This window comes from Equus przewalskii, chromosome 29 (assembly GCF_037783145.1).
Source record: "Equus przewalskii isolate Varuska chromosome 29, EquPr2, whole genome shotgun sequence".
In the NCBI taxonomy this organism is placed as follows: Eukaryota; Metazoa; Chordata; class Mammalia; order Perissodactyla; family Equidae; genus Equus; species Equus przewalskii.
In genome coordinates, this window is record NC_091859.1 from 26573065 (window position 1) to 26596345 (window position 23281).

At 35.2% G+C, this 23281-nt stretch overlaps 1 protein-coding gene across 2 annotated transcripts in view; it reads left to right on the forward strand.

Annotated features, from left to right (window-relative positions):
- PARPBP (PARP1 binding protein) overlaps positions 1-23281 on the forward strand; it is a 63905-nt gene that overhangs the window by 17391 nt on the left and 23233 nt on the right. For both annotated transcript variants that reach the window (XM_008517644.2, XM_070599838.1), the window contains exons 4-6: positions 3650-3757; positions 17403-17573; positions 18718-18872. In XM_008517644.2, coding sequence (XP_008515866.2) covers positions 3650-3757; positions 17403-17573; positions 18718-18872 — 434 coding nt within the window. The remainder of the gene's footprint in view (positions 1-3649; positions 3758-17402; positions 17574-18717; positions 18873-23281) is intronic.

Genomic DNA, 23281 nt, shown 5'->3' on the forward strand with positions numbered 1-23281 from the left:
AGAAAGTTTTGTGCATTTTAAATCTGGGAGACTAACAACTTGATCTCTGATACTTACGTTTGCTCTAGGGAAATTTCCAGTGAGGAAAAAGTGAGCAGCAAAATGTATCCCGCGATCAATTTCTCAAAAATGCACCAAATTTCAGAATCCTGAAATTTTATGATCCTGATAAGGTTTCTTATTTATTGTAGCCTAAATAAGGCAGGAATTATAAGGAATTAAGACAAAGATAAGATAGGAAGTTCTGGGGAACATGATAACTTGAACAATGTCCCTTTCTCCTTTGTTTCCACTTTATAATTCCTCTCCTGAGGAACAGGGATACAGGGCCCATGTGCATCTGGGAGCATATATGGCCTTGGATTCCTTTTTTTTTTTTTTGAGGAAGATTAGCCCTGAGCTAACTACTGCCAGTCCTCCTCTTTTTTGCTGAGGAAGCCTGGCCCTAAGCTAACATCTGTGCCCATCTTCCTCTACTTTATATGTGGGATGCCTACCACAGCATGGTGTGCCAAGCAGTACCATGTCCGCACCCGGGATCACGGCTGGCAAACCCCGGGCCACTGAGAAGTGGAACGTGCACACTCAACCACTGCGCCACCGGGCCGGCCCCTGGCCTTGGATTCTAACTGGAGTCTAAGTAGAATTTATAGCACTTGCTTTCGCATGAACTGAGCAATTATCTGGAGGACAACATCGGAGACCTGGGATGAGGAGCAGAAAAGGTAGATCCTCAGAAGAACTTAGCGGCTCCCAGAGATCTGGGGACTTTCTGGGGAGGGTCAACAAATGCCCTCTGTGAGTATGCCAGGATTCCCTGACTCTCAAGAGGCCAAGAAGTAACTGAATGGATGGGCTTACTGTTGGTGGGGCTTGAGAGACCAGAAGACTTCTTCTTGGTCTAAGCAGGTGACTGGCAGCCTGTTTACTTCTCCACTGCTGCTGCATAAAGAGTAGAGACCATTTTAACTTCCATTACTTGTAGAACTGTCATCACTTAGGGTACCTCAACAGTCAGAGCTGAGCTGCAAAACGCCAATGAAGAAAAACAGCAGCCATTTAAGGAGTCCCAGTAGCCAGAGAAAGATGAGTCAGCTGAGAACACACATGCCCAAGAAAATAGAGCTAGAGGGGAATGACAACAACTTGAATCCATAAAAATAATAAGTACTTAAGGAAATTCAAGGAGACATCTAAACATAAGACTTTCTAGATCTTAAAAAAGGAAGAAAGAAAAGTTTGCCTAATGCAACAGATGAATTCAGACCCAAACTAGTATCCTGAAAGTCACATCAATAAATATTTAAAGCACAGGAAAAAAAATAAATCATGAGGGAAAAGTTAAGAAACTTGAAGCTTAGATCTAGAGGGTTTAACATGTAAATGATAGGAGTCCCAAAAGGAGCAGGTGCAGAAGAGACCATGATTAAATAAATAATATATTTGTTATAATGGATATTTCTCTGAGCCTGCTGATTAAGAATGTTCATGAAGTTCCAGGCTGTATTGATGAGAAAAGACCCATACCTAGGCATATCCTGGTAAAATTCCAGAACTCTTAAGGATAAAGGTAAATATTATAAGTTTCCTGGCAGAAAGAGCAAGTGATTTAAAAAGAGCCAAAAATTAAAAAGCCTGTCCTGAAAGAAGAGGACAGCAAGCTAAGAATGTCATCCTCAACCAAGATATCGTTTATCAGCTGTGTTAAAGGAAGGATTTGTGAGGATGCACAAAAACTTAAAGAATGTCATCTTCATACCTCATGTGAAGAACTTGTCTTTCCAAAGGCTGTAATAATGAAACAGATATCTATCTAGGGGAGGATCGTAGTGAGCAATAAAACTTGGAGTTTAAATGATAAGGATGGACCGGGAATATGTGTGCTAAGATGGAAGGCTTACACTAAAGGAGATTCTGATACTAGTTTAGAATGAAAACTGCTAACTATTGTCGTTTGTTGGGGGTAAGTAGCAGGCATTATCACTTTTAAATAATAATAGAGAAATACAAGTGTGATTTGAGAACAGGGAAAGTGAAGGTAACCATAAATGAGATTGAAAAATATAGTATATCTTCCAAGTTAGTAAGAGGATAAAAATAGAATGAGTAGCAACTTATCAAATCAGTAAAAATAATAGTATATCACAGCACATATATTGCAATTTTTATTCTTACTTGAGAAAGCTTTATGCTATATTATGTAGAGTCTTTGTCAAATTTTTAGGTCTAGGAACCTCTTTACACTTAAAAATTATTTAGGATTACAAGGAGATTTTGTTTATGTGTTTTATATCTATTGATATTTAGCTTATTAAAAATTAAAATTGAGAGATGTTTAAAATATTTCAATTATTAAAAATACTGATAATAAACTTATTACATGTTAATATAAATAACATTATTTATGATGAATAACTATATTTTCTGAAAATAAAAAAATGTGAGAATGGTAACATTGTTTTACATTTTTACAAATATCTTTGATGTCATTTATGTTAGAAAATAGCTAGATTCTCATGTCTGCTTCTGTTTGATATGTTGTTTTGACTGAAGAATATCAAGAAAATTTGGATTCACATTGATACATAGTTGGAAAAAGAAGGACTTCCAGGATACACTGAATGGACCCTAGGGACCTCAGGAGTCCTGGGACCACACTTTTGAGACCCACTGATCTGATCTAGAATAATGTACTTTACGTGTAATTAAGTATATAAACAGTTTTTAACCAGCAGGTAATATTCTCCCATTTTTTAGGATAACATTGTATTTGTGGAAAAATAAATCTTTGCTTTCACCATCTCTTTTAAAACCATAAGAATCACAAGTGTAAGGACTACCTCTTTTCAAAATTTGTTAGATAGTAATTCTTTTTTTAGTGATCTTGAATTTTGAGATTGAAAAATCCTAGGCTTTCTAGTTTTTTTTCTTTTCTTTTACAATTGACTCCTTACAAGTACCAGCTCATCATGTCATTAGAGTTGTTGAGAACACTATTACTTTTTAAGAAGTATATATTGGTGAGTGATTTTAGTTATAACTTTGCAATAGCTGAGAGGAAGAGTGGTTTGCAATCTCATTGGGCTTTGTTAATTCAGTTTGTACCTTACCTCTAGGAGGTAAGTGGTGTACCTCAGGAGTCGTGGTGTGTGTGTGTACTTATATAGTCTTAGATCCCTTAGAATAAGTGAAATAATGTTGACATGTTAAGTAGTATGGGAGAGTGAAAGCAAATATCTCTTTATAAATTATATTTTCATGGAAACTTATTTTTTTTGAAATATTGTACTGCTTAGGACACTAGCTTTACTTACATATATTACAAAAATGAAGCATTTATTGTGGGCCTTAGGTAAGACTTTTCCTTGTCTTTAATTTTCTTCTTCCATAAAAATAAAAGGCTCAGATTAAATTTCTAAGATCATCTTTTAATTCTAAACTTGTAAAACTCTGTGAGTTCAGGTGCCATTGGAAACAAATTAAAGCATTTTGTTAGGAAGTTTAATTCCATGTCTGCTTATTTACTGCCAACAGAGGTCAGGTGACACGCTATACACTGGAACATCAGTGACACTAAGTAGAACTAGGTGTGAAATATTTTTCATAGTTGGCATAGCATTTTATTAGTAATATCCTGTATTTTCTACAGAGTCAACTATCGGATTTTCTGTCTGGCAGACAGCATGCCGTAGATGATGAAACCGATCTTCATGTACCGACATCACCAATGAGTAAACACAACCAGGATAATGAAAAGGTATTGATAAATTGTGAGTAAATTAAAGCAGGATATGATCCTCTTCAAATCACTATGAATTTGATCATACGTTACAGTTACTATTTTTATAATTTTTAAAAGTTTTGATTCATTTAAATAAAACTATATTTGCAAAGAGTAATACTTTGGAGACTGACGAGAGCATGATAATAATTAGTTTCTTCACGGTTTTGGGCCAAGGTAACAGGCACTGTGCAAAAATAGGTATCACTCTAAGTATCAGAAAAGTAGTCGAAGGTCCGGGTTCAGAGAGTTCTTTGAATCTTTGTATTTGGTAAACTTCACAGTAACTGTTTTAAATGGTTGATTCTTGGGGGGTTGAAATTGAAATTGAAACCATTGAAAATCTGTTCTGTACCCTTTGCGGTTGAATAACTATGCATTATGAGTTTGATAACAGGATTTGTTGTGCAGACAAACTACAAAAAAGTAATGCCAAGTACAGATTTGGTCTAATATAATTTACCTTCAGTTGAACACAATGCTAGGTACTTAAATAGAGTAATCACTCACTAACCACAGGAGTTATGTTTATGAAAGTTTCCATGGTTAATAAAATCACCATTGACAAGATGAAAGTTTAAGAGTACTGGAAAAAGCAGTAAAATTACATTCAACATATCTAAAAGGTGGTATATAAAATGTCCAGAATATGCCTACTTCCAAATCTAACTGCTCCAGTAAGTTAACACATTTGATGAATTACCTTCATCTTTCAGAAAACATTGCTAAGGCAGATTCTCCCATAAGTCCTATGCTGTACAGATACCATTGGTAAAAATATAGTTTATCACTACCCTCAGATAAATACCTGTATACCTACTTCCTAGACTTAACAATGTGCTTTATATCTGCATCTAATATTGTTTCTCTCCTATTTGAAAGTTAAGTTGCTGACATTGTGACACTTAGTCTCCAAAATTTTTCAGCATATCATTTCCTGAAAATAAGGACATAACCACAATATCATTATCATATATAAGAAAATTTGAGTATTCCCTGTTATAATTTATTATCTTCCCTATTCACATTTCTCCATTTGTCCCCCAAATGGGTTGTATGTCTCTTTAGACTCTTAAAAATCTAGAAGAAGTCCCATCAGTCTTTTTTTTTTCCTTCTTACTTATCCAGTTAATTCTGACTGGTATTTAACTTGTTCCTCTATTTTGAATAAACTGGAAGTTATATGTAAAAGCTGGCTTAGATGGAGTTTTAGCATTTTGTAACAAATACTGCATAAATGATTCTGAGTATTTCATTTTATATCACATCAAGAGACATAAACTCAAGTTGTCCTGACTTGCCAGGTCTCTTCAGTATAAAGATGTAGTTTTCCCTTTGCTGTCAGCAAAGATCTGTGCAGTGACGCTTTGCCACTGTAGAAACATCCTGTTTCCCAACAACCTTTCACTCAATGGTTTTGTGCATGTGTTGATGATCCTTGTCTGAATCAACTATTTCTTTAGAGTTTGCAGAATGGTGAGTTTCTAACTCTATTATGTCTTTACACTAGTTAGCTGCCATTTCTCAATAAAGAAGAGCATTATCTTATCAATTAGGATGAAGTACAGTTCCCTAAAAATGGCAGGATGACTACTTAATTCTTTCTCTCTAATTAGCAGTTTAGGAGTTGGTGTTATAGTTATTTATAACATAGGAGGCAAAGTAGATATTTTTTTCTATTTATCTTTTTCTTTTTCATGTGTGTATATATTGCTATGGACTCACGGGTTTTATTTATTCACAGTTTTGAAATCAGTTACAGTTATTAATCTTTGCTAAAATAGAGGGATCCCCTTCAGGCTGGTTTCTGTGTCTCTTTTATGTGCCCTGTTAAACTTTTGAGCACTTCCCTCTTTTCTGGTGTCAGAAAATATCCCAAGCCCACCTTTGAATGTTTCCTGCCTAGATGTGGTTCCTTTAGTGATTTGTAACTATTTTCTCTTCCTTGAAATTACTTCTTCACTTAAATTCTCCTTGGTTTTCCCTCCTGCCCTACATCTTGACAAAGTGCTTACCAAATTGTCTGGTCTTTTCTCAGTGGTATTTAAGAATTACATTCATACGTCAAGAGGAGAGGTCACTTACAGATCTCTTCTCTTTGATCTATCTCACAGGCTTTACAGGGAGGAAACAATAATTGTTATTGTACCTTTTAATTAAGAGGAATGAACTAATTTGTACGTGTGAAATGACCTAAGCTTTTAGAATTTTGGCTTACAGATATAAAACATTATTTTAAAGGGATATCCATGAAAAAGGATTATAGTATATAGAAACTGATGTCTTCACTGTAAGCATATAGTTTTCTTATTTCAAAAATGATAGTTTCATTGTGTTAATCCTTTATTTTTTGTAATTTGCCTTCCTGGATTGTATTTTCTAAGAGAATTTTGTCTACTGGTTAGCTGATGGATTAGATTTTGTGAGGACTATTAAAGCAGGAGCCATCCTTGGCCATTTTTCTGTTACTTGGGAGTCTCCTAATTTTTCTTTTTACAAAGTATTTTTGGAAGACAATATATTTCTATTAAAATTCCAAAGTGACTTTTTGGGCTCAGTCCTGCAAAGATATATTTGATCATCAAATATACTTACTAATGCTGCACCAGAGTCCTCAAGTAGGTGAATGGAATGAATTTAAGAAACAATATTTTTGTTTCCTTATTTTATTTTACTTCATTTTATTTTTCTTAAGGTGCTAAACTATTGCTTTAGAAGTTCTGAAGTAATAAAGAGAAAAATACAATAAAGGCCCAAAAAGAAAAATCATCAGTTAAATGAAATATTTACCAGTATATTCTAGTCAAACTTTTTTTTGGTCACTGTATGTAAGAATTTATATGTTGGCAAAGAATGTAGAAAATACCCGTATAAATTTTTAATCTTCTCAATTTAGAAAAACTAGTTTTCTTCGAATTGAGGTTGAGTGTCTGCATTTCAGTAATAATCAAGGGATAGGAAAAGAAACATGGAATTGTCAGAAAACTTAAATAGAATTGTTCAACTTCTAAACAAACATTGCAAATACTTTGTGGTGTGGATAGAATCAGTTTATTAAACAAATAAACAGAACAGTATCTGTATTTTTGGTATCTTGGTAAAAGCTTCAATCTTGTGGGTTTTTCAATTTAGGCCCTTGCTTCTGGACATCATAACTGTATTTATGTAGAATGCTTTTCCAGAGAGCCTCTTTAAAACCCACTTGCAAAGACAAGAGCAGGGAAACCATAACTGCCATGTTATCTGACCATAATGATGGGGATAGATTTCTAATTGCAGCCATGAGTTAAAAGAAACACTCTAACTGTGAAGACTCCAAGATATTTTTCCCTGATGTTCGCCTAGCATCGCAGATCAGTAAGACAAAATTTGCTAGCCTTAAAGAGCGAGTTGTAGATGTGGGAGTTCAAGCCCTGGTTTTTATCCAGTAAAGATCAGATATATATGTATTGATAAATCCTCATTATTTTTGGACAGAAGAAGCACAGTGAAACAGAGATTGCATGAAATTAAATGTAAAAGAGTCAGAAAGTTTCTGATTACAATGTAAATGTCACTTTTTCTCTGTTTTGATTTTTGGCAAATTGTGTTACTCTTTCCAGATGTCAAAGGGATAGTGAAGAGATTCATATATTTTAGACAGACTATTGCACTATGAAGTTAAAATGGAAACTTTTGTATTATACTCTCACATGAAGTGTTGTGATTTACTGTGAAAGTAAAGATAAAATGACGTTTGAAATTAAGCAGAAAACTGTTATACTTTATTTTATTAAATTTTAGGACTGATCTTAAAGATGACTTTAACATAGTTGTACCTTAGAGTATTTTTCTTTTTAAGGCAATGCAATAAAAATATATGAGCACTTATTGGATCCCAGGTAAGATTTTATCAATAGTTTCAGTTTTGAAACGTTTAAAAGGGCAATGTATTAATTTTTCTTTCATTCATCATTGAACAAAAACTGAGTGCGAACCTATTAACAAAAATGGGTTGATTACCTACTATAATGCCAGTCATTCTATTAGGCCCTAGGGATGCATCATTTGCTCTCATGGAGGTCATAAAGTAGTAGAAAAATTATGAAAATAAACAAAATATCAGAAAGTACTAAGATCTATGCTGAGGATTATAATTGGCTGTTACGCAGAGTTATAATAGGGTGGTAAGAAGGGGAGAATGTGAATTGTTACTTCATATTGGGAAATCAGGGAACCCCTCTACAAAGGTAACATTTAGCTAGTATCTTTAATATTTAAGAAAAAAGATTTCATGGGTTTAATATTTAAACGTTTTTTTAAATCAATTTTGCTTAAATTATATTTCGAGTCCGTATTTAAGATAACCTTTTCCTGTCCAGTGAGGTTTTTTTAAATTGACTCTGACTGCCTCTCAGCTTTCAAGAATTGTTTTCCACATGAAATTTAAATAATCCATAAGCATTTTATCTGTAAAAATGCTTTTAAGATGTGTATGAACTTGAGACTTCCTTAAACATTGTCTAAGTTACTTCTTAATGATTTGTAATTTTTTAAAATTATTTTTTATTTTTTTATTGAGGTCATAATAGTTTCAGTTGTACGTTATTATTTGTCAGTTACCATATACATGTGCCCCTTTACCCCTTATGCCTACCCCCCAATCCCCTTTCCCTCTGGTAACCACGGATCTATTCTCTTTGTCCATGTGTTAGTTTATTTTCTACATATGAACAAAATCATACAGTGTTTGTCCTTCTCTGTCTGGCTTATCTCACTTAACATAATACCCTTAAGGTCCATCCATGTTGTTGCAAATCGGAGAATTTTGTCTTTTTTATGGCTGAATAGTATTCCATTGTAGATATATAACACATCTTCTTTATCCATTCATCAGTCAATGTGTACTTGGGTTGCTTCCACATCTTAGCTATTGTGAATAATGCTACTATGAACATAGGGGTGCATAAGTCTCTTTGAATTGTTGATTTCAAGTTCCTGGGACAAATAGTAGTGGAGTAGCTAGGTTGTATGATATTTCTATTTTCAGTTTTTTGAGGAATCTCCGTACTGTTTTCCATAGTGGCTGTACCAATTTGCATTCCGACTAGCAGTGTGTGAGGGTTCCCATTTCTCCACAACCTCTCCAACATTTGTTATTTTTTATCTTGGTGATTATAGCCATTCTAATGGGTGTAAGGTGATATCTCAGTATTTTTGATTTGCATTTCCTTGATGATTGGTGATGCTGAACATCTATTCGTGTGCCTATTGGCCATCTGTATGTCTTCTTTGGAAAAATGTCTGTTCAGATCTTCTGCCCATTTTTTGATCGGATTCTTTTGTTGTTATTGAGTTGTATGAGTTCTTTATACATTTTAGAGATTAACCCTTTGTCGGATATGTGATTTGCAAATATTTTCTCCCAGCTGGTGGTGTTTTGTTCCTGGTTTCCTTTGCCTTGCAGAAACTCTTTAGTCTGATGTAATCTCATTTGTTTATTTTTTCTTTTGTTTCCCTTGCCTGAGTAGATGTGGTATTTGAAAAGATCCTTCTCAGGCCAGTGTCAAAGAGTGTACTGCGTATATTTTCTTATAGGAATTTTATGGTTTCATATCTTACCTTCAGGTCTTTAGTTCATTTTGAGTTAATTTTTGTATATGATGAAAGATAATGGTCTACTTTTTGCATGTGGCTGTCCAGTTTTCCCAACACCATTTATTGAAGAGACTTTCTTTTCTGCATGGTATGTTCTTAGCTTGTTTGTTGAAGATTAGCTGTCTGTAGACATGTAGGTTTTTTTTGAGGAAGATTAGCCCTGAGCTAACATCTGCCACAAATCCTCCTTTTTTTGCTGAAGAAGATTGGCCCTGAGCAAAAATTTGTACCCATCTTCCTCTATTTTATATGTGGGACCCCTGCCACAGCCTAGTTTGCTAAGTGGTGCATAGGTCCGCACCCAGGATCTGAACCCCTGAACTCCAGATCACCAAAGCAGAAGGTGGGAACTTAACTGCTGCACCACCGGGCTGGTGCTGATATGCGGTTTTATTTCTGGGCTTTAAATTGTGTTCTCTTGATCTGTGTGTCTCTTTTTGTACTAGTACCATGCTGTTTTGATTGCTATAGTTTTGTAGTATATTTTGAAGTCAGGGATCCTGATGCCTCCATCTTTGTTCTTTTCCCTCAGGATTGCTTTAGCTATCCGGGGTCTTTTGTTGCCCCATATGAATTTTAGAATTCCTTGTTTTATTTCCATGAAGAATGTCATTTGGATTCTGATTGGATTACATTGAATTTGTAGATGCTTTAGGTAGTATGGACATTTTAATTATGTTTATTCTTCCAATCTGTTTGCATAAAATATCATTCCATTTCTTTATGTCATCGTTGATTTCTTTCAATAATGTCTTGTAGTTTTCATTGTATAGGTCTTTCACCTCCTTCATTAAATTTATTCCTAGATATTTTATTCTTTTTGTTGCAGTTGTAAATGGGATTGTGTCTTGAATTCTCTTTGTGTTAGCTCATAATCAGAGTATAGAAATGCAACTGACTTTTGTAAGTTGATTTTGTACCCTGCAACGTTGCTGTAGTTGTTGATTATTTCTAATAGTTTTCTGATGGATTCCTTAGGGTTTTCTATATATAAAATCATGTCGTCTGCAAACATTGCCAGTTTGGATACTGTTTATTTCTTTTTCTTGCCTAATTGCTCTGGCCAAAGCCTCCAGTACTATGTTGAATAAGAGTGGTGAGAGTGGGCGCTCTTGTCTTGTTCCTGTTCTCAGAGCGATGGCTTTCAGTTTTCCCCATTGAGTATGATGTTGGCTGTGGGTTTGTCATATATGGCCTTTGTTATGTTGAGGTACTTTCCTTCTATACCCATTTTATTCAGTTTTTAACATGAATGGATGCTGGATCTTGTCAAATGCTTTTTGTGTGTCTATTGAGATGATCATGTGGTTTTTATTCCTCATTTTGTTAATGTGGTGTATCACATTGATTTGCTGATGTTGAACCATCCCTGTGTTCGTGTATAAATCCCTCTTGATCATGGTGTATGATTCTTTTAATGTATTGTTTTATTCGGTTTGCCAATATTTTGTTGAGGACTTTTGCATCTGTGTTCATCAGTGATAGTGGCCTGTAATTTTCCTTCTTTGTGTTGTCCTTGTCTGGCTTTGGGATCAGGGTGATGTTGCCCTTGTAAAATGTGTTAGAAAGTGTTCTGTCTTCTTCAGTTTTGGGGGATAGTTTGAGAAGAATAGGTATTAAATCTTCTTTGAATGTTTGGTAGAATTCTCTAGAGAAGTCATCTGGTCCTGGACTTTTATTTTTTAGGAGATTTTTGATTACTGTTTGAATATCTTTATTTCTGATTGGTATATTCAGATTCTCTGTTTCTTCTTGATTTAGTTTTGGGAGGTTGTATGAGTCTAAGAATTTATCTATTTCTTCTAGGTTGCCCAATTTGTTGGCATATGGTGTTTCATAGTATTCTCTTAGAATCCTTTGTATTTCTGTGTTGTCTGTTGTAATTTCTCCTCTTTCATTTCTAGTTTTATTTATTTGAAGCTTCTTCCTTTTTTTCTTGGTGAGTCTGGTTAAGGCTTTGTCAGTTTTGTTTATCTTCTCAAAGAACCAGCTCTTAATTTCTTTGATCTTTTCTATTGTTTTTCTGGTTTCAATTTCATTTATTTCTGCTCTAATTTTTATTATTTCCCTCCTTCTGCTGACTTTGGACTTTGTTCTTCTTTTTCTAGTTGTGTTGGGTGTAATTTAAGATTGCTTATTTGAGGTTTTTCTTGTTTGTTGAGGTCGTCTTGTATTGCTGTGAATTTCCATCTCAGGACAGCTTTTGCTGCATACCATATGAGTTGGTATGGCATATTTTCATTTTCATTTGTCTCCAGATATTTTTTTTATTTCTCCTTTAATTTCTTTAATGATCCATTGGTTGTTCAGTAGCATGTTGTTTAGTCTCCACATATTTGTCACTTTCTCAGCTTTTTTCTTGTACTTGATTTCTAGTTTCATAGCATTGTAATCAGAAAATATGCTTGATATGATTTCAGTCGTCTTAAATTTATTGAGGCTTGCTTTGTTTCCCATCATATGGTCTATCTTTCTTTTTTTTCTTCTGCTTTTTCTCCTCAAATACCCCCAGTACACATTTGTATATTTTAGTTGTGCGTCTTTCTAGTTGTGGCATGTGGGATGCCACCTCAGCCTGGCCTGATGACCAGTGCCATGACCGTGCCCAGGATCTGAACTGGTGAAACCCTGGGCTGCTGAAGCAGAGCACGTGAACTTAACCACTCGGCCACAGGGCCGGCCCCTGGTCTACCTTTGAGAATGTTCCATGTGCACTTGACAAGAATGTGTAGTTTGCTGTTTTTGGATGGTGTGCTCTATATATATCTATGACATCCACCTGGTCTAGTTTTTCATTTAATTCCCCTATTTGCTTGTTGACTTTCTGTCTGGATGATCTATTCATTGGTGTAAGTAGGTTGTTAAGGTCCCCTGCTATTGTTGTGTTGCTGTTAGTATCTCCTTCAACGTTTCTTAATAGTTGCTTTATGTTCTTTGGTGCTCCTGTGTTGGGTGCATATATATTTATAAGTGTTATGTCTTCTTGGTGGAATGTCCCTTTATCATTATATACTGCCCCTGTTTGTCTCTCATTGCCTTTTTTGTCTTGAAGGCTATTTTGTCTGCTATAAATATTGCAACACCTGCTTTATTTTGTTTACCATTGGCTTGGAGTATCATCTTCAATCCCTTTCTCTGCGCCTGTGTTTGTATTTAGAGTTGAGATGTGTTTCCTCTCTGGGAAATTTTGTTGGATCTTGTTTTTCAATCCTTCCAGCCACTCTGTGTCTTTTGATTGGAGAATTCAATCCATTTACATTTAGAGTGTTTACTGATATATGAGGGCTTAATGCTGCCACTTTATCACTTGTTTTCTGGTTGTTCTGTATTTCCCTTGTTTCTCATCCCATGTATTTCAGACTGCCAATTCAGTTTGGTGGTTCTCTATGTTGGTTTTCTCAGTTTTCTCTTTATTAATCATTTCTGTCTCTGTTCTGATTATTTATTTAGTGGTTACCATGAGGTTTGTGTGAAAAATCTTGTACGTGAGATAGTCCATTTTCTGATAGCCTCTTATTTCTTTAGTCTAAGCAGGTTCCATCCATTTCCTCTTCCCCTTCTAAGTTGTTGTCACAGATCATTCCATTTTGTACTGTGAGTTTGTGTTTAAAGTGACAAGATTATACTTATTTTTGATGTTTTCCTTCTCTTTATCTTTAATGTTATAATCAAGTGTTTCTAACCTGTTCTGATAGAGAGCTGCAATTTTCTGATTTTGTCTGCCTATTTATCGCCTTGCTAAAGACTTTGTAAACCCTTTCTTTTTTTTTCAGGTATGAGGGCCTTCTTGATCATTTCTTGTTGGGGAGGGTGGGTCTTGTGGCAATGAACTCTCTCAGCTTTTGTTTATCTGGGGAATTTTTTATTTCTCCATCATATCTGATGGATATTTTAGCTGGATAGAGTATTCTTGGCTGAAGGTTTTTGTCTTTCAGAATTTGGAATATATCATTCCACTTTTTCCTAGTCTGTAAGGTTTCTGGTGAGAAATCTGCTGAAAGCCTGACAGGGTTCCTTTGTAAGTTATTTTCTTCTGCCTTGCTGCCCTTAATATTTTTTTTGTCATTGACTTTTGCCAGTTTTACTAATATATGTCTTGGAGAAGATCTATTTACATTTATGTAATTATTAGTTCTATTAACTTCTTTCACTTATAATTCCAGCTCCTTCCCCAGGTTTGGGAAGTACTCAGCTATTATGCCTTTGAACAAGCTTTCTGTTCCTTTCTCCTTGTCCTCTTCCTCTGCGGTACCTATAATCCTTATGCTACATTTCCTAATTGAGTCAGATATGTTTTGGAGAGTTTCTTCATTTCTTTTTAGTCTTAGTTCTCTCTCTTCTCCATCTGAAGCGTTTCTATATTTCTGTTCGCCAAATTGCTAATTCTATCCTCCATAATATCAGCTCTGTTATTCCAGGACTCCAGATTTTTCTTTATCTCGTTTATTGTGTTTTTTGTCTCTAACATTTCTGATTGATTTTTCTTTATAGTTTCAATCTCTTTTGTGAAGAATTCCCTCTGTTCATTAGTTTTATTCCTAATTTCATTGAACTGTCTTTGTGAATTTTCTCACGAGTTTTTTTCTGATAGCTACTTTGAATTCTCTCTCATTTAGATTATAAATTTCTGTGGCTTCAGGATTGATTTCTGGGTGCTTGTCATTTTCCTTCTGGTCTAGAGTATTAATATATTTCTTCATACTATTTGATGGAGTGGATTTGTGCCTTTGCATAGTGATAGTTTCTGGTCGTAGATTCCACCTGCCAAGATTGGTCGGGGCAGTCAGGAACTGTGTGTTCTGAACCCGCCAGGATCCCTAGCATCTATGACTATCCTTTCTAATCTATGCTGACAGGGCCCATCTGCGATTGCCTGCTCACCACTGCTGCTGTACAAATGCACGCACATGTGCTCTGTCGAGGGTCCTTTACTCTGGCCAACAGGCTGAGTTGGTGTCCCGGGCGGGGGAGTGGGGCACTTTCTTTTGCATGTGTGATCCCAGGAGTGTTTTTGCTCTGTCCTCTCTATCTGCCCTCCTGGGGTGCTGGCTTGATGAAGACACCTCTGCAATTGCTTAGCCTACTCTGTTTTGGAGCTTTCCAACAGCTGGTTGGCAACTCAGAGTGCAAAGGCACTCCCAAGAGAGCTGCCCTCCCCCACTCCTCTCATAGCTGCCTGGTACCACACCTTAGGTCGCTGCTGGGGAGGGAGAGGCGATTACCTTACCTTCTTTCTCTTCCTCCTGGAGGGTCCAGCATGTCCACCTTCAGACGTTTATCTGTGTGGGTCTCTCAGATATCTATTGTGTTGTATGGATGTCCTATGTTGTTTTATGAATGTCTTTTTCATTCTATCTTAGGAGAGTCTAAGGTAAGAGCTCACCCCGCCATGAGGCTGATGTCACTCCACCTGATTTGTAATTTTTTATTGCTGCCTTTTAAAATCTCTTTTAGGCTTTCTCATTTAAAATATAATTAGAATGGAATATGAAGAATTTTTAATTTTAATAAGGAAAATATTTTCTTAGAGTTTACGGATAATAAATTCCTGAGTCTTTAGCTAACTTATCAGTCACTGAAAGACTTATGAATTTCATATGTTTTGAGAGTGATTGAGTTTAAATTTGAGTCCAGTTTTCCAAGGGAATAGAGAGGATTTCAAGTGAACAGTCTGGAAGCAACGTCTAAGAGTTAGAAACGAAGAGGGCTGTAGAGCAGAAGGTGGGGTAAAAGTAGTTGAGAGGGTGAGAACAAGAAGAGAATTGCATACAAGGAATTTAATTTTGATGAAGTTGAATTTCTCAATTTTTTCCTATTACGAATTGTTTTTTTTGTGTCATATCTAATAACTCAGCCCAATTCCAAGTCATAAAGATTTTCTCCTATGTTTTCTTCTAAAAGTTTTATAGTTTTATATTGTACATTAAGATCTATGATCCACTTTGAGTTTTATAAGGTGATCCACACCTTATAAAAGGTCTTAAGTTAGGAGAAGTTCATTTGTTTTGCATATGGATGACCAGTTGTTCCCACACCAATTATTGAAAAGACTGTCCTTTCTCTATTGTTTCTTTTGCTCCTATGTCAAAAAACTAAATGGCTGTATCTGTGTTGGGTCTATTTCTAGACTGTCTATTCTGTTTTGTTGATCTGAGCATCTGTCCCTTTGTAAATTCTATGCTATCTTGATTATTATAATTGTCCAGTAATTTTTAAGATCATTTCTCAGCATATTTAATATGTTTTCCCAATGTTTTCTGGCTTTCATACTTCCTTTTTGATGACCTGTTAACCTTATTATTGTTTCCTTGTATGTAATGTGCCATTTTGCTCTGGCTACTCTCAAGACTTTTTTCTCATGTTTGGCTGTCAGAGTTTGATTATAATGTGTATAGAAGTGTTTTTCTTTGTGTGTTTCCTACTTGAGGAGCTTCTTGGATCTCTAAATTAGTGTTTTTCCACCAAATTTGGGATGCTTTTGACCATAATTTTATGAAATATTTTTTCTGCTTCTTTTATTGCTCTGCAGGATTCCAATTGTGTGTATGTTGGATTTCTTTAACTTGTCCCACAGATCTCTTTCATTCTTTCTTCTTTTTTTTCCTCTTTTGTTTTTCATATTTAGTAATTTCTATTGCTATATCTGTAAGTTCACTGTGACTTTCTTCCACTTTCTCCATGTTGCTCTTGAGCCCACCCAGCAAATTTTGTTTCAGTTATTTGTACTTTTCATCTCTAGAATATATACTCTAGAATGCACCTGTGCTAACAGCTGTTGCCTATTTCTTCCTTTTTTTTTTTCCTCTTCTTCTCTCCAAATCACCCCAGTACATAGTTGTATATTGTAGTTGTGAGTGCCTCTAGTTGTGCCATACACATCTTATCTCAATTCTTTTAAAATTTAATGTTCCTCCAGCTTCTGACTACCCCTGGACACTTTCCAGTGTTTTTAAATAGCATTTGTAATTTTTTATTTAATATTCCATGTTTGTTGTCTGTGGGGTTCACATGTTTACTCACTTCTCCCCCATTACTGGAATTCGTAGGGCCTTGAATAACCACAGACTTGGAATTCTTACCCTTCTTCTTGCAGTTCTTTTAAGATTAAATTCTCCAATTTCTGTCTTCTTTTTGGATGATTTCCAGTGTCTTTACATAGTTATGTTTTTAAAATTTTATCTAATATTTTATAGTGGGAAGTCACGTAATCACTTCCCCAGTACTAGAAGTTATAAGCCCTTGAATAGCTGTAAATAGCTAGTTTTTATTTTTTTTAAAAAAGATCATTGAATACCCTGGTTTATCATTTGACTGATGGACAAGTCTAGTATATTTGAAAACTGATGCTCATATCAGCTTCTCTCAAATATTTCTTATCTTGTATTTGAATGGTCTATGTCTCTGTTTTAGGCCAGTTAAATGTCAACATCAACTACTTGTTATTAATTGGTTTAACATTTGCTTGAACTTCATTTTAATACTTAGTTGGTTATTTGGTTTTGTCAAAGTTGGTAGGTATCTAATAATTCTCCAAAAATTTAACAACTTCAGCCATTATATTTAGCCCTGTAAAGGATGTAGGTATAGGACCAAATAGTGCCAGCTGGACCATGCCCTAAGCTTTAGGGGACTTCATTACTGGTTATTATTTAGTGGCAAATGTATACAGGGGAATGAAATCGGGCCTCATTAGAAATACAGACTTCGGACTGTATCTTTTATGTCATTTTTTAAGAGACATTTTCCAGCAATTATGATGACTGTTATTTACTCATAGATTCTCACTGGTGGCAAGTTGTTTTAATGAGTAAGAGTGTGTTAATTGTCCAACCAGACTTTTGGTTGATATGGCAATTCTCTTTTTTCCGAAGAGCTGAATGAGGTATTGTCATTAAATGATCATAAGTATTTTTACTGCATGTAAAAAACCTTATTTATGGATTTGGAACAACTTCAATAAGGAAAATAATATTTTATTGTATAGGTGAAGTTACTAGCAAAGAAAATTATCTACTCATATTTAAACCTGCTAGTGAATTCAAAGAATGACCTGGCTCTGGCTCATGTTCTCAATATTCCTGATAGAGGACTTGGAAGAGAAGCCTTCACCGATTTGAAACATGCTGCTCGAGAGAAACAGATGTCTATCTTTTTGGTATGGACATGTTACATTTTCAAGATTTCTTAAAGGCTCTTTGAACAGTATATCCATGTACCTTAATATAGAATTCTTGTAACTAGGATAAAACAACTTTTGAATTGTTAGTATATGTTCTCTGTCTGTATTTGAAAATCCATGGTATTTTTAGTTTTTACTGTATCCTTCAAATTTCACAAGGGACCAATTTCTCTAACGTGGTGTTTCCCTACATGTATTCTGTAGAGTGCTAGCCCTATTAAATTCTCCTCAAATAAATATTCCCAAAGGCAAAATGTCCCTATTAAATGGTCTTTGAACAAATGTTTCCAAGGGCAAAAAACCTGAAAATAGTATATTCCCTCATTGAATATACATAATACATGTTTGTGTATCAAAAACTCCGAGAAGTCCTGCTGTAAAGAAATCTGCTTAAGTTAACCTTGTTATTTAATCTGTTGTTTCCTACGTTTTTAACCATAGAACTTTCCCCCAGTTATTGAAATTTCATTGCATTTGTGTTTCTCAGGATACACTTTGGAAAAATACGGCCTTAGAACGTTCATCTTTGATGGAGGTGCTCTTACGTATAGCCATCATATACATATTTTTATCATTGTATAGGCAAGGCCTTTTGAACTACACATGATCAGATAATCCTAAAATGTGAAATCTGGATGAGATTTAGTGACTATCCAGTTTAATCTGTATGTTACAAATAAAGAAGCTAAGGCCTAGAAGAGTTGAATTAATTGCCCAACCTTGAATAAATCAACACAATTGACACTGAAAAACCCCTTTGTCCCATATAACAATTCCAGTAGCCAGCAGTCAACCTAATAAGAATATATTCATAAACTAATTCTTTATAGTCATTGATATACTTTTATGAATACACTCTTATGCCCTTGATTTGTCCCCTTACTTGACTCTTTAATCTCCATCCACCTGCATTGCCATCACCCTTGCTGGCATGATTTCTGCCTGGCACTTGTTTCTTTGATTATTTGCTTCAGAATCAAAGTGTGGCATGAGTCATAAAAAATGCTTCACTTTACCTGTATACTCAGAAATATAGAAAAGTACCTAGCTTCATAAAGTAAATTGTTGTTTAACTTCCCAAATCATTAAGCATAACTAAATCATTTGTTTTAATTCACAGGTGGCCACATCATTTATTAGAACAATAGAGCTTGGAGGGAAAGGATATGCACCATCACCATCTGATCCTTTAAGGACACATGTAAAAGGATTGTCTAATTTTATTCATTTCATTGACAAATTAGATGAGATTCTTGGAGAAATACCAAATCCAAGGTAATGATTTTTCATAAATTACAAATGTGTGTTATTAATCTGTCTTTAAAACTTCACCGAATCAGAGAGAGATTCAAATATAAGAGCTATTGAAATGATCAAGCATAAGACCAAATAATAGGGAGAAGCAAAATATCTAGATGAATAAATTATAATCACATGACCTATCCCCTTGAATTTCTGCCTATCTATGATTCCAAAATTTTTGCCAAAGTCAAATGCCATGTTCAAATTAAATTTGACTGGAGAAGAGGGTTTACCATTTATCTTTTTTGGGAGAAGAAATCGATTTTCGAGTACTGGAAATGACTGAATACATAATTTCTTTAAACTTTTTATTTAGCAATAAAGGAAACCCATACCAAGAATGAGTAAGGAAATTGACAAACATGATGCATTCTATATTATATTTTTTGCTAGTTTTTTTTTTCATTTTCTTATGCATAAATCTTTGATTCATCTGAAGTTTGTTTTCTATATGATATTGGATGAAGACTGTTTTTTGACTGATAGACTCCCATTTATAATATGAGGATATTGGATGGTGAGTAATTTTTCAATTAATTTGTGGGGGCAGAAGTAAGTTGTATATGCTGCAATCATGGTACATCACTGTCACTGTAGTTGGTATGTCATAGCATAGTACTAATAAAATAGCTGGTATTTATTGAACACTTACTATGTATCAGACATTGTACTAAGCTCTTTATGGGGATTATCATTTGATCATTACAACAACCTTACATTATAGGTACTATATAAATACCTAATTTAGAGAAGAAGAAACTAAAGCACTGGGACTAAGTAATTTAGTCACATTGTTATTAAGTAGCAGAGCTAGAATCTGAACTCAGTCAATTCTGGCCCTGGAACCCATTCTTTTAATCACTATATTTTATTCCATGAAACTTCTTTCCATTTTAAGATTTCAAGAAGAATTTTTTTCAGGATTTTGTTCTGAATTGCATCCTTCTATCTTCTTATATTGATATCCATTATGGGGAAGTAAATTTGAAAGAGAGTTTTGAATATGACTTATAGTCAATATTAGTGACATCTTCTGAGCTTTCAGATAATATATTCCCTGGCCATTTCTTCTGATAGCAGATAATTAATTTTTTTAAATATTTTATTCTTAGCAAAGCAATATAGGTACACTTTGTTAAAGTCAAATGGTACTACAAACATATAGTAAAAAAAGTCCTCCTCAGAGGAATTGACTTTAAATATTTATTTATGTTTGTTTTTTGATATTCCTCATTTAAATGAAATTTTTATGCTTCTATTTTTTATTTTTCAATTTTAGACATTACCTATTAGCTTTCTACCATTGGAGATGAGGATTTGCTACCCACTCACCAACCTCCTAACACGCCTTTTTCCCCTCTCCCCTCTCCTACCATATACACGGACACATGCACACAGTTCTCTTCTTTCATCTTTCTAATAGTAATGCCACAGTTTCAGATTAGGTCATATTTTAGAATTTATATTATTATGACTCTGTAAATATTGCCTACAGCTAAGCTATATGATGTCTTCCTAGGTCTGTTTCAGAGTGGCAACCCTAAAGCTTCATCATCACCTTGTGAATTTTCTTTGCCTCTGCCATGTTTCCTGGATCTCATGACTATTTTTAATTGGTAAATCCCTTATTTTGCTCAAATAGCTTTCTCAGAGAAAGTAAATGGGAGACACATATCTTTATTCTATTCTCACATTTGATTGTGGTCTTATGTCATGTTTCATTTGTCTCTCTAAGATTATTATATTTAGTTTCTAAGATTATTTTTATCTGCTTCTTGGTTGGTCTTTGCTTTATTTAAGTCAAATGTTCTTTTTGTTTGTTTTGCCCTCTTTCATGTTAGAGGTGCTCCTCAAATGTCTGGTGATTCTGGATTGTCCTTTCATATTCAAGAATGAGGCCCTAGAAAGCTGATTAGCAGCTCTGCATGGTGGATGTCATTATAGCATGGTGGCCCGTTGGCTTTTGTTGGGGCTTCTTCAGATCTCAGTAACCACAGGTCTTTTCTTTGGGACTTACCCAAAAATTTCTACGGAGGCATTCTTTAGTCTCTTTCTGAAAGCTGTAAGTCTGGCTGGCAATATTCTGGGATTTGAGCTAGGATGGTTGATGCTGAGTCTCCCAGTTCAGTGTGTAGACTTTTACTCAATCCCTGTGTTTTCGGTCCCTGGTGCCTCTAGGTCTGGAGGCTCTCTGGCTTGGTTTCTTCAGAGTATTCCTGCTTTCCATGCTGAAGTGAGAGAAGTGCACTAGTCTGACTGCTCAGAATAGGAGAGGAGATTTAGGGATCTTGGTGTTGCTTATACAGACTCTCACCCAGCTTTCTTGTTTGCACCCCTACCTTATCATAGCCTTCAATATTGCCTTCAGTTTCTGAGAATTTCTGTGGTTGCTTCTTCTTGTCTCTTTTAGCAGTTACCTAGGTTTTAGCTTTCTCTGTTCTGGATAGTCAGTTACTACTTGTCCATTTGCTTTTCATTTTTCCATACTTTCATGATGTGTTTCTGCTATCATTGACTATTGTCTCCTCTTCTCTTCTTTTTTTCTCTATGAATTTAAAATCCTCACTTTTTTGTCATTTGAGGGGGGTTTTAGGAAGGAGAAGATATAAATGCATGTACTAAATCCAGTGTAATTTGTTATAATTACATTCCCTTTGGAGGAATTTCTGGTTGCGGTAAGTTATCAACAGGTTAGAAGTACATTCATACGACAGGATAGAAGTACATTTCAGAGGCATCTAGGGTGAGAGAATAGACTTGAATTCTTCAACTTAATAGCCAGTTGTTTTGAGTATCCTATCTGGTCATAGTGACCAATTATTCTATGTTCTAGGGAAGACACTGAAGAAGTGGGTGTCTAAATAGTGGGTGTATTCAAGTGGGTGTCTAAATAGTCTGCCTGAGCAATCTTCATTTCTTTATGGTGATTTTTGCATGTATTAAGTGTATATTCATTTCATAATCTAAAAAATTAATAAAAACTAAAAACATATATCCTACTTATGCAATAATAGAAGAATGTACAGAGGAGAGGACAATTAACCTAGTTTGTGGGAGCCTGGATGGTTGTACAGTTGAACCTAATCTTGAAGGATGAATTTGAAGGAGTTAGGCAGACATGGAGAATGGCGGTGGAATGAGGCCCAGATAGGGAGAAGAGAGGATATTTTCTACACTGAGTATATTATGGGTAAACTTTTGGGACATTATTTCATTGGTTATTCATTTTGTCTTACAATTTCAAATTCTCCTAGTACTTTAACCCAGTCTAAAAAGATTAAGAAAAAAATAACAAACCATCTTCTCTGTCTTTGTCAGTTCCTTCTCTTTCTTTTTTCAGCTCAAATTCTTGGAAAAAAATACTATTTTTTAGTCCATTTCCCAGTTTATGATTATTTACTATATATTTCTCACTAGGCTGTAAACTCTGTGAGGGCTTTACTGCTTTCTTCACCAATATTCCCTAACCCTAGCACAGCTTCTGGCACAGAGTAGAATATTTGTTTACTTATCTGTACTTAACTGACTCACACTCATTCACTTTTCCACTCTACTGAAGCTGTTCTGCCAAAGATCACTTATGATCTTCTAGTTGGCATAGTCTTTGGTCTCTTTTGAGTCCTCAAATTTGATTATTTTCTTCAGCACTCTACCCGTAACTTCTGAGATTTCATTCTCTTATTTTCCACGTACCTCTCTGACTGCATGTATGCAAATTCTAAATCTATATTTCAGTGAAATTCAAATCTCTTTCCTGAGTTTCAAAAATATATCTTTACGTACAGGTTGTTATCTCAAAGGCAACTCAAACTTAACATGTCCCAACTAAATCTTCATCTTTCCCTGCAAACTTGCTTCTCCTCCTGAACTGCCCAGCTTGATAAAGCCTCTCTCCCTCCAGCCACCCACGCAGAAATCTGCAACCTATCTTTGTGTGTGTGTGTGAGTGTGTGTCTGTGAGGAAGATTGGCCCTGAGCTAACATCCGTGCCAATCTTCCTCTGCTTTGTATGTGAGATGCCGCCACAGCATGGCTTGATCAGCGGTGCGTAGATCCACACTGGGGATAAGAACCTGCAAACCCAGGGCCACCAAAGCGCAGCATGTGACTTTAACCACTATGCCACCAGGCCAGCGCCTGGAATGTATGTTAAATTCCTCTTTTTTCTTTCTCTATCCCTTCAGTCACCAAGATCCATCAGTTCTTCTTACTTAACATGTTTGATATTCCTTCTCTTCATCTCTATTCCTATAACTACTATCTTATTTACATTTTTTATGAAAAGTCTGTTTTCAGACTTTCATCCTTTCTTGCCTGGACTTTTTCACTTATCTCCAAGATGTCGATTCTGCCTCCAGTCTTGAGTTACCCCATCCTGTTGT